Below are 12,476 nucleotides of genomic sequence, written 5' to 3' on the forward strand. Positions count from 1 at the left end.
AATATTTTATTAATTTTTTAATAACAAGTGGTCCCCGTCTTTTGCCACGTCAACATTTAACAGAAAAACTAACAGAAAAATTGATGGAGGTATGACATTGTCACAAATTCGTAAGATGCGGTATGACATTGTCAATTTAAAAAAATGAGGTATGAAACTGTCGTGACCCCAATAGTTGAGATAGTTTTTTGTACTTTACCCAAAAATATACTCCTATTGAGAAATTTTTTATTGTGACCGAAACACTAATGGTCACCACATGTTTTTAATTAACTCGTGACAAATATTTTTGCATACGAGAAGGAGCAATGGCACGAAATCTACTTCTTTTAATAACACACTTAGCAGACAGTTTGTCTTTTTGTTGAGACACTGTGCGGGTTTGTGAATTCTACTTCTTTTTCTTAACACACTTTGCATCTTCAGGAGCGACTTTGAGGTACGTTTCTAATTCTTCTTTTTCTTAACACTTGTCATCCGACAAGGAGCGACCGTTTGAGTTTTGAGGTACATTTCTACTTCTTTTTTCTCAACACTTTGCATCTGACAAGGAGCGATTGTTTGAGGTACGTACTCTTTAGATCGCCGCCATGGGATCTGCTAGTATTCCGCCGGAAAGTGAGAAGTTTCATAAAGATGCTGATGAAAACATTGGAGATGGTAAGTCTTAACTTGATTAGTAGAAGCTATGTATTACCATCATACATCATGCATTGGGCGTTCACTTATTTCTTTGTAAGAAATTAGTTTTCTCTCATATATCATGTGCATGGGCATTCCGTTACTGGGCGAGTTGGGTGGCGAGTTCGGCGACCCGTCGAACTTGGCAATGGACGTCCGCGACGGGGAGAACACGGCGATGGGGAGTTCGACTACGAAACTTGGCGACGGAGTCTCTCCCGAAACGGGCCGGTGGTACGTATTTCCCACGACAAAATTTGGCTGGAAGCTCGCTGGAAACGATGGTATCCGCCACGACGAAATTTGGTGGTGGAAGCTCGCTGGAAACGGGCCGGTGGTATTTGCCCCAACAAAATTTGGCGATGGAAGCTGGCTGGAAACGGGCCGATGGTATTTTCCCCGACAAAATTTGGCGATGGAAGCTCGCTGGAAACGGGCCGGTAGTATTTGCCACGACAAAATTTGGCGATGGAAGCTCTCGCTGGAAACGGGCCGGTGGTATTTGCCCCCGACAAAATTTGGCAATGGAAGCTTGCTGGAAACGGGGCTGTGGTATTTGCCCCGACAAAATTTGGCGATGGAAGCTCTCGCTGGAAACGGGCCGGTGGTATTTGCCCCCAACAAAATTTGGCAATGGAAGCTCGCTGGAAACGGGGCGGTGGTATTTGCCCCGACAAAATTTGGCAATGGAAGCTCTCGCTGGACACAACCACAATACACCACCCGAGCAACTATCCAACACCCGAAAAGGCGGAATAATGCCAGGAAGTTACCAAGCAACTCCAAGTGAATAACCCAACCACGACTATCTAACCAACTACCTATGAACTAATCAACAACCGAACGAGACTGAATCCAAGCGAGTGAATGAGGTATTTGCCCCCGACAAAATTTGGCGATGGAAGCTCTCGCTCTAAACGGGCCGGTGGTATCCGTCACGACAAAATTTGGCGATGGAAGCTCGCTGGAAACGGGGCGGTGGTATTTGCCCCGACAAAATTTGGCGATGGAAGCTCTCGCTGGACACAGGCCAGTGGTATTTGCCCCGACAAAATTTGGCGACGGAAGCTCGCTGGAAACGGGCCGGTGGTATCCGCCACGACAAAGTTTGGCGATGGAAGCTCGCTGGAAACGGGCCGGTCGTATCTGCCACGAAGAACTTGGCGATGGAAGCTCGCCGGAAACGGGCCGATGATATCTGGAACGCCGAGTTTGACAAGGTAAGAACTTGGCGTTCGAAATCCCGAAACAGGCCGGTGAACTCCGCTACAGACTACAGAGAGTTTGACAACGAAATTGCAGATGGGAAGATGGAAATCAGCCAGTGATATCCACAATGGGTCTGTGTAGCTTACCCGCCCACGGTGCGGTGACGGTGACGGAGTTTGAGAAATTCTTGGGTACGGATCACGTAGCTTACCCGCCCAAGACAGCCCTGTATTCGGGTTTACCAAAATGGGTCTGTGAAGGATCCGAATGCAGAAGAGTCCACCGTGTCTGTTGTGGGTCATATTTGGACGAATAAATTAAGACAAAAAAAGAAAAAAAAAAAAAGGGACTAATAGTCCTTTAAAACTAGTTTTTTTGTTTGAAAAAAAAAAAAGGGTTTTGGTTTGATATCTGCGACGACGAAACTTGGCGATGGAAGCTCGCCGGAACCGGGCAAGTGATAAACTTGGCGATGGAAGCTCGCCGGAACCGGGCAAGTGATAAACTTGGCGATGGAAGCTCGCCGGAAACGGGCAAGTGATATCTGCGACGACGAAACTTGGCGATGGAAGCTCGCCGGAAACGGGCCGATGATATCTGGGACACCGAGTTTGACAGGGTAAGAACTTGGCGATCGAAATCCCGAAACAGGCCGGTGAACTCCGCTACAGAGAGATTGACAACGAAATTGGGGATGGGAAGATGGAAATCAGCCAGTGATATCCACAATGGGTCTGTGTAGCTTACCCGCCCACGGTGACGGTGACGGAGTTTGAGAAATTCTTGGGCACGGATCACGTAGCTTACCCGCCCAAGACAGCCCTGTATTCGGGTTTACCAAAATGGGTCTGTGAAGGATCCGAATGCAGAAGAGTCTTCCGTGTCTGTTGTGGGTCATATTTGCACGAATAAATTAAGACAAAAAAAAGAAAAAAAAAGGGGGTTTTGGTTTGGTGTCTGATCAGACGATGACTATTTGTGTGGCTTATGTTGTTTCTTTCTCCTAATAATCCTCATATGTTTTGGCTAAATCATTTCAGTAGTATCTTATGATGCGCCGAGGCCGACCGCGAGCGGTGGTAGCTGCTGCTACTCTACACAGATTGTTGATGGTGACGGAAGTTTCAATGAAGCTGGAGTTGCAAGTTTTGTGAGGTCAAGTAATTTTGCCCAGCATGGAACTTCTTATACTACTGTCGCCATTATCGGCCCTCAAAGTAGTGGTATGGATTCTCTATTTCTATTATTAGATTATCAAATTTGTAGTTACACTCAAAACGTGCCATTATAGACAGGTGAATGTTTTTGAATTATCTGCTGTCGCCATTATTAGCCTGTCTATAGAATTCTATTGGAATGGAATGAATGACTTTTTATTTTGAAGGAATTGGATATATATCAAGGAAACTATCCCTTCTATCCTCCCACTTTGAGGTTTGTAATGGATAAATTTTTTTAGGGGGGGCGTTTGATAACTATTTTGTTGTTTAGTTTATTATTTTTGTTTTAATTTCCAGTTTTCTAGAAGACAAAGACCGAAAACTGAAAGCTACTCTGTTGAAATAATATCGTTGGTTTAAAAAAAAATAAAAAAATGTGAGACACCTATGTCAAAACGCCTTGAAAATTGAAATGGTTAGCAAACACGTCCTTAATTAGGAGTGCATTTTTGCTTACCACCCTTAAATTTTGAAATTTATGTGTATCCACAACATAGATCTTGAAATTAAGCTCATCCAACGATGATAAATAGGGTGGTGAGTATCACCATCATTTGAGGATGGTGAGAAAAAAATGTTCCTGTTAATTAGTAATCCATCTTCTACCTGAATTGGCCACAATATTTTCATTCTTTTCTTTGAGTTCTCCCTTAGTTCATAAGAGGTCATAAGTATAGAAAGGCATGGATATGAATATCAGATAAATTCCAATGGAATACTTTTTCTTTTGTCATCCGCTGTTGATATATATTCAGCTCTCTACTTTACCATTGTAAGGATTTCTTGTTGAATTTTCCTCGTCCTGCAGAGTTTGATTTAATTTTTTTCCACAGAGAGATTTTGCATATATAAATTTTTCCCTTGTTAAAATAGTGAGATGGCATATGATAACTGAATGTTTTACATCTCTGATTATGTTTGTTTGTTTTCTTTTAATATTATGATCTGGCCAGGAAAGAGCACACTGCTAAACCATGTATTCGACACCAATTTCAAAGAGATGGACCATCGTATTGGAAGGCAAGTTTCAGCACGAGAAAACTTTGACAATGATCACTAACATTAATTAGTTGTACATATCGTGAGGTGGTAAAGTTTTTTTTTTTTTTTTTTCTAGGTTTCAAACAACAAAGGGTATTTGGATTGCAAAAGGTCTCAGCACTGGGCGTTTCACTCTTGTAATCGACATAGAGGGTACAGATGGGAGAGAACGGGGAGAGGTAACTTCGAGACCCTATTTAAGGGTGTTTGGGTGAGGGATTTTATTTCCAAGGCATTTAGGCAAAGATCACAAAAGGTTGAATAAGAGGAATAACAAAATGCACAAAATGAGCATTGCAAATGTATGTAGAAATTTGTAAATGACTCATTCTAAGTAGTCATTCGCAAATCCCTCTCACATAACTTTTGTAAATGCTTATATGGTGCATATTCTTATGACTTTTTGTGATCTATTTCTTCATCACTAATCACTAGTGTACCTAAATCCTAAATCCCTTGGAGTTTGCATACTCTTGGTTTTCATCCAACTTCAATTTTATGATCATGCTTGAATTTATTGTCATGAGTTCATTGCTGTAATTTTCTAAGTATATATTGAGAGATCTGTTGGATAATCATTTCAGTTTATAGTTTGCCAAATATTGAAAATGTTAAATAAGTAGCTTTTAGTGTTTGGTTTTCAGTTTTCAAAAAGTGAAAACGAAATGGTGATCACATGATGCCAAAAATAATGAAATCCTAGGTGTTTTTTATATCCCCTTTGCTGTTATTATCCACCTATTTGTGAAATTTTATGATGCTATACTGTAATTTTATACCTTATCATGCAAATTTTCCCGTTCCCAAGTTTTTTTTTTTTTTTTTTTTTTTTTTGTTTAAAGCGCTTAATTGAACTATATATGCGCTTGGCATTTAGTTATTTAGTTTAGGACTACTTTACATGACTGCCATTTGCTCAATTGGCATTTAGTATTTAGCATTGGATACAGAATTGTGAAACCTGTTCTCAGTGTTAAGCAGGCGTGGAGAATGCAGTAGGATATAATCGCTTGCCGTTTATTATTTGGTCTTTTATTTTCAGGATGATACAGCATTCGAGAGGCAGAGTGCCCTTTTCGCTCTTGTTGTTTCAGATGTAGTGCTCATAAACATGTGAGATTCGCCCCTCCTCCTCTTTACCGACTTTTTGGAATTTATATTTCTTCAGTCCCTGTGATCAATCTTCTCAAGCAATTTTTGTATAGGTGGTGCCATGATATTGGTCGTGAGCAAGCTGCAAATAAGCCTCTCATAAGAACCGTGTTCGAGGTATTTTCTACCTAGTAATTACCTACTGCAATTGATCATCACTATGAGTTTCAGCACCTAACTTTGTGCTTCAATTTGCTAATATATAGGTGATGATGCGATTGTTTAGTCCACGCAAGACAACTCTGATGTTTGTCATTCGTGACAAGACAAAGGTAATTGGTTCTACTCTTTTGGTATTTGTTATTCATTTTTTGAGAGTCTGTTGCATTGTTCCCTTTCTTGGTATAAGGCCATTCCACTCTAGGTTGAGTTTTTGATAGTATAGTTACCCTTCTTTGTTTGTAGACACCAGTGGATTATTTAGAACGTGTTCTGAAAGACGACATTCAGAAGGTAAGTGATTAATTTGTGTGTGCTTTATTTGACATTGCCTTAGTTTAATTATTGGTATTTTCAGCCCCTCTCTCCTTTAATGCAGATGTGGGACTCTCTTCCTGAGCCTAAAGCCCACAAGAAGACTCCACTAAGTGAATGTTTTAATGTAAGATCTCATGCTTATATATTTACAGATAAGAGTTTAATGGTGCTTTTGTTGTCAAAACTATCAATCAATTGCAATGAAAATGTGTCATGTGTGATTGAATAGGTTGAGGTTGTTGCGCTTCCAAGTTATGAAGAAAAAGAAGTCGAATTTAAAAAGGAGGTACGCGCATGTGGTTTTTGTGCATTTATGAACACCATGTAAAAGAACATGCATATAGGGTTAGCACAATCTCTGGGAAGGACTATAAGAGGATCTTCCGTAGAAGGAAAAGAGAAAGTAACTATGCAAGAGTGTCAGGGTTTCTCTCAATTGTTTGCATATGTATTTTCAAACACAGTTTGGCGAGTACCTTACAAATTATTTTCTCATATTGTTCATGCCCATCTCCTCTTTGTTCTTCCTTTCCATTCCAGTTTTTTTTCCTGCCTAAAGAAATCGATTGTCCCATTTCGGTTTTTATTTCTAAATTTCCAGTATATGTTTGTCAATTAAGGTTGCTTGCTTGAGGCAGAGATTCTCTCCTATTGAACTTGGGGGACTAGTTGGAGATCGACTGGCAGTTGTTCCTGCTTCTGGATTTTCTCTCAGTTCACAGAAGATATGGGAAAAGATCAAACAAAACAAAGATCTTGATCTTCCTGCCCACAAGGTAGAACTGTGAATATGATGCATGAATGTAAATTAAAAATAAGCCAGCTAGCAACATCCATAACTCTTCCTTTGCAGGTCATGGTGGGAGCTGTACGTTGTGAAGCGATTGCCGATGAGAATTATGATGCTTTTGCACAAAATAAGGTACCCGCTTTTCATATATTTTCCACATCCTCCATGTTTTTCAAATGCAGTGGGATGGCCTTGAATTGCTTTAGCATTATCACAGGAGTGGAGTAAGTTGAAAGAGGCTGTTCAATCTGCTCCTTATCCTGGCTTTGGGGATGTGCTCAGTTCACTCCTTGATACCTACATCTCAAAGTATGCACCTTTCATTTAGGTTATCCGGTTTTAGGCTGCAGGATATAATTTTGACTTCTTACCTTTCATAATATTTCCACCATATTCAGTACCGCCAAAACTAATGATTATCAAACGGCCTCTAAGATATTTGCTGTCTCTCCAAGTTTTATTTTGTTTTGCTGGATGCTTGTCTATATTTATTTTTATTTTTATTTTATAATTCTAGGTATGATGGAGAGACTACATATTATGATGAAGGTGTCAGATCTGGGAAGCGCAAGCTGCTTGAAGAAAAATTGCTGCATGTAATTAATCTCGATACCATTCTTGTGCGAACTGTGTGTTCCCCCTTCCCCTCTTTCCTTGTGATATACATGGCTATTATATAACAATGCAGCCAAAATGTGTTTGTTACTCCTCTGATTGTGGTTGATAAAATTTCTGTTATTACTCATCCCTGAATCTTCCATGCATGTCAGTTGATCAGGCATTCCCAGTGCATCAAAGTAGCTGAACTGTTTTTACTTAAAATTATCGATCTTTTTTTCTCTGGAAAGAAAGAGTTTTCGGTTTTAATCATCCATTCAATCAGACATTTTTCTTCTCATGTTGATTGTTTTCACTGTTCTGTTAGCTTGTTCAACCTGCATTCCATAATTTGGTGGAGAATATAAGCTCTTCTACACTGGATAAATTCAAGGAAGCATTTAATACGGCCTTGGACAGGCAGGAGGGATTTTCTGTTGCTGTTTGTAGGTGTACCGAGTCTTTTATGGCTCAATTTCAAGAAGACTGCGCAGGTATGTTTTGAGAGTACCATTCCTTCTGCACTCGGACACATCTTAAGCACAGCAGCTGATCAGTCAATTATAGGCAAAGACATAATTACTAGACATTTTCAACTGGTTTGATTTGTGTTTAACTTGTTTTGTAAAGGACTCTGAGATTTGACACATTATTTGTGCAGATGCTGCTATCAAACAAGCAAATTGGGACACCTCTACAGTTACGGATGAACTTGAACGTGGCATGAAAGCCCATGTTGCTTCAGTTTATGCTCTCAAGATATCCGAACTTGCTGCACATTGTAAGGTATAATAGTATTTTTTTTTTTTTTTTTTTCTTTCTTTTGACTCTTCTGAAATAGTTGGAGTGACTGGTATTCGTAAACCTCCAAGCCAGAAGTCAGCTTCAAGAAGAAAGTAAAAGGGGTAGGATGAAGAAAAAAATCGAGCCACTGTCACAAGTTAATTTCTTTAAGCAGTCTGATTGATTATATTGTGACACATTCCAAGTAGTTTGTGGATTTTTCTAAAATGGTAGTCAATCTCTACATGTTTATCCATGGTGACTAAATTGTCCCGGGAACCTGGTTGATGATGTAACAAAAATGCAGGGGAAGTTGGAGCAGTCGTTGTCAGGACCGGTGAAAGCCCTTCTAGAAAGACCTAACAATGAGACATGGCCCACGTTAAGAAAAATTCTCTCACAAGAAATTGAATCAGTTCTTACTGGGAGCTGTACTGCATTTCCTGGTTTTGATATGGATGATCAAACCAAAGGCGAAATACATGCAAGTCTAGAGGAACATGCAAGCCGTGTGGTTGAAGCTAAAGCAAGAGAAGAGGCTGGAAGGGTTCTGATCCATATGAGGGACAGGTAAGAAATTCTTACACTTGTTTGATCATGCTATAACATTGCTTCAGATTTTACCGTATGCGATTGAGATTTAAATTGCCTGAAGATTTGCAGCTTATTTAACCATGACTCTGAATCTCTGATGATTTAAATTGCCTCCAGTTTTTTCAAGACATTTTAGCCACGATTCTGATTCCATTCTACGTGTTTGGAACGGTGGGGAAGATGTCAGAGCAATCACCAAAACTTCTCGTTCTGCAGTACGGCACGATTTATATTATAACATCTATTGAAACTTGAGTTTGAATTTGACTTGAAGCTTTGTTAATATACTGCTAATTTTTTCAGGCCTTAGAAGTGCTTTCTGTTTTGGCTGTGAGCCGTTTGGATGGTGACGATGATGGTAAAAATGTTCTGAATACTTTATCCAGTGCCTTGCTTGGTTCCACAAATGTTCCTGCCAGAGATGGGAATGTCAGAACATTCGACCCACTGGCCTCAAATACTTGGGAAGAGGTGAACTTTCTTTTGTGCCCGTTGTTGCTCATGAATTTTTAAAACTCGTCACTTTCTGGTTCTCTAGTCAGAAATTAGGCTATGCATTTTAGTTTCTTCCGGACATGGACATGCAAGCGTCCTTGTGGAACATCACAAATACAAGAGTCCCTCCTCTCCCCATACCAATCAGAATCTGATTTTTCACCTGCAAACAAACTCTCCCCCTCCCCATAATTTCCACCCGCTTTCCATTACTGAATAAAAAATACCGAAACTTGGATGATATTCGGATGTTTTCATTCTTGTGGGAGATGTGGGCTGCAAAGTGCCTCCCTCTCTCCCTCCACCCATCGCCTCCCCTAATTTTCTCTGCCTCTCTTTCTGATCAGGTGCTCATGTTGTGGTAGTCTCTTATTTTCATGTAAGCACCATGTACCTTTTTTGTGACTTTTCACCCTCTCTATGCAGGTTGAATCATCAAAAACATTGCTCATGCCTTTCGAATGTAAAAATTTGTGGGGGCAATTCTTGGCAGATGCCGAGATCATTGTTTCTAAGGCAGTTGCTGAACAGGTATGATATTTCACCTGTTAATGGTCACAGATTTTGATTTTCTCTTCTTCTCTGTATACCATGATTTCAAAAAGAAGAAAAAAACAAAAAGTATATTTAAACTGACATGAAATAGTTTTGTGTAGGTTTGGGTGGTACTAATATGCATAATATGCTGATCTAATGCATTGCCAGTCCTGTACATGTTTTGTTTAATTTGAATTACACGGGTCAATTTTTCCATTAATCAAACATGTTTTACGTTTCGGCAGGCCAACAAGCGTTTAAGATTATATCCTTGGTTGATTGCTGGTGTAATTTTCCTGGGATTCAGTGCCATTAAGAAATTTTTAAGGTACATAATATACTTCCCTTATACAGTAAAGGATAAATGATAGGTTGTTAGTGTTCTACCATGTTAAACTCACTCCGTCATGGATGCAGCAATCCCTTGTGTCTTGGTGTCATCTTGTTCCTATATTCCTCCTTATTAGATGATATGTTGTTAGTGTTCCATATTACTGTCACCGAGGTGACAAGACGAAAATGTTTTTCGCTTCGAATCAAAATGTTAAAAGTTTCCATTCCTGCTACCAAGGTGACTAGATGAATGGCGGATTGATATTAGGCACAAAAGTTCGTTCTCAGATTCCGCAAGGCGCAATAGACCTATTTTGTTCTCCTTTTAAAACACAAGTATTTTGTTGCAATTCTAAAGCAGGTCTAGTTACATGCTGAGTTCATACTCATTTTGTAGTAGTTTTGCTATGATTCCAGGTGAGGGTAGAGTGCGCCAACATAGACCAGCGCTGTCGGAGAAATAGTGTGGAGCCACCAACTTTCAGTAAATTTTGGCCTCAATGGAAGAGCAGCTTGTATGAATCTGGTTTACTTACACGGCATTTACTTACACGGCACAGTTCAATTGACAATTTCAACCACAGCGATAATAATGGGGGTTTAGTCAATTTGAGTTTCAGAAGATTTTAATAATTTTTCTTTTAAGTGACAGATTTTAATAAACTTACAATTTTATATGGATTTTAAAATATTTATATGGATTTTTATTATAAATTTCTATGGATTTGGTACATTTGTATGGATTTTATTTGTAGATTTTGATGGATTTGCATAGGCTTTTATTTTCATTTATCTAGATAGTTTTTACTAGCAAAAACGCCCGCACTGTGCTGCGAGAAATGCCGCAAGTATAATCTTATACGATCTAATCGTTTTTGTCATATACGAGCCAAATTGCAGAGAGCCATGTCATAGTTGAATAAGTTTCCCTTTAGAAGAGTTGACAATGGGAAGTCTAAGCCTAAATCTAAGTATCAAGGATGGATTCTGGTACATGGATGTCGGGGATCAGAAGGTTTAGGCAAAGCTGCCTGGGTGTTGTGACTAGCTTCCCACAGAACCCTACATTCGTTCAAATGATTTCGGTGACGTTGTGTGTGAAAGAATGCTTGAAGAAGCAGACATAATTTCTAAATATTGAATAATTGAAGAAAGAAAGGATTGAAAGGATAAGGAATTTCAGACGAGAAATGGAAGAGAAGTTTTGAACAATTTCTTAAGCAAAAGACTTGGAAATTTTTGAAGAAGTAAAGAAGACGAAGAAGAAGATCTGAAGAAATTCTGGAATCATCCGATATTGAATCAAGATTGTCTCAACACGAGATCAACAAATCTGACGACTGGAATTAATTGGGAAAAAACGAACAGTTCCTCGTTCTCCGTGAATACGTAAGACATCATCATCATTGCGATATTGATGACACATTTATTGAGGTTGCACGCCTGAATCCCGAATGTCTCGATTGCTTTGTAGAATTCTCAGGGCTGAATAGCCAAGCCACAAAAGATTTGAAATAGTACGTATTTTGATTTACTCTGAAAGACATGATCTTTAGATAACTATCCATCCTCAAGGGGGCACAAGTCATTTTAGATATATAATTAGGAGCAATTGTGGGACCATAATTTTTTAGGGTTAGAATAAGGCTAATCGGAATACAAATACTTCAGAAGCATGATCATGGACTCAATAGCTTCCACAACAGAGTTGCACAAATGGAGTAGCAATGCCACCATCATACTATTTCGGAGCAGTAGGCAAAGTCTAACGACTTAACTAAGATTGATCATGCTTATTCCGCAAAACACGAGAACCTAATCCAATAAGAAATCAAGAAATTTCCTATGTTCTGAAAATTAAAATTCATTAAATTTGGTATTTAATTGGAAAAATTGTGAAACATTGATCCTTCAAAATAAACTCCACGAGCTATGTTGTGCATGTGGACTCCACAAATTGGTTGATTAGGGCGCCACATGGCTTAGAAAATGAAAAAAAAATTCCAATTACAAAAAAAAAAATTGACAAACAAACTTCTTTCCAACCTCTCTAATTTCCTCTGATCTGTGGGAACAAAATGTTAATTCGTTATTTATTGAAGAAAAGTAAATCTTCTTTATAAACTTCTGTAACTGGAGGTCATTTTCTCTGAACTCTTCTATTCCTCCGAATAATCCGACACGTGTAGTAATGGAGGAATGTGTTTGATGCAGACTTGGGGTGTATCTAAGTTAATTAAACAATCATCTCTTTCGAGGAGGGCTGGTGTATAAACTATGACTTTCTAGATTAATGTTATTCATACCATGTTTTTGTAACATATTTTCATACCATCTTACGTAGCATTTGATGTGGACAACCACATCATTTGAATTAATCAGATTTTTAAATTTAGTTCATTATTTAATAAAATAATAATTAAAAAAAGCTAGTTAATTAAATGATGATTATAGTGTACAAGAAGTCTTTTTCCTTCGTTTCCTTAGATTTTGCACATTTTTCAAATGATGTGGTTGTCCACATCAGATGTCACCTAAGGTGATATGAAAATGTGGTATAAAAACAT

General features: G+C 38.9%; 1 protein-coding gene across 1 annotated transcript; it reads left to right on the top strand.

Moving 5' to 3' along the window:
- The first annotated feature begins 577 nt into the window (after positions 1-577).
- On the top strand, positions 578-10,640 carry LOC137739905 (protein ROOT HAIR DEFECTIVE 3-like). Its single transcript, XM_088700036.1, has 23 exons — positions 578-660; positions 2,931-3,113; positions 4,064-4,130; positions 4,228-4,330; positions 5,194-5,264; positions 5,357-5,420; positions 5,510-5,575; positions 5,709-5,756; positions 5,842-5,904; positions 6,010-6,066; positions 6,401-6,556; positions 6,634-6,702; positions 6,788-6,879; positions 7,088-7,166; positions 7,496-7,661; positions 7,829-7,953; positions 8,258-8,520; positions 8,663-8,759; positions 8,848-9,015; positions 9,466-9,570; positions 9,822-9,904; positions 10,310-10,463; positions 10,530-10,640. The coding sequence occupies exons 1-22, from the start codon at positions 591-593 to the stop codon at positions 10,371-10,373; spliced, it is 2,259 nt and encodes a 752-aa protein (XP_088556162.1). The 5' UTR covers positions 578-590; the 3' UTR covers positions 10,374-10,463; positions 10,530-10,640.
- The last annotated feature ends 1,836 nt before the right edge of the window (positions 10,641-12,476 follow it).

The sequence above is a fragment of the Pyrus communis genome, chromosome 9 (genome assembly GCF_041283825.1).
Source record: "Pyrus communis isolate YQ-2024b chromosome 9, ASM4128382v1, whole genome shotgun sequence".
Classification (NCBI taxonomy): domain Eukaryota; kingdom Viridiplantae; phylum Streptophyta; class Magnoliopsida; order Rosales; family Rosaceae; genus Pyrus; species Pyrus communis.

Excerpts from the sequence above, each read along its gene's own strand:
- LOC137739905 (XM_088700036.1), top strand. The coding sequence starts at position 591 with ATGGGATCTGCTAGTATTCCGCCGGAAAGTGAGAAGTTTCATAAAGAT. Across the intron at positions 5,905-6,009 it reads CACTAAGTGAATGTTTTAAT|GTTGAGGTTGTTGCGCTTCC; the intron begins GTAAGATCTCAT and ends GTGATTGAATAG. Across the intron at positions 9,905-10,309 it reads GCCATTAAGAAATTTTTAAG|TTTTGCTATGATTCCAGGTG; the intron begins GTACATAATATA and ends ATTTTGTAGTAG.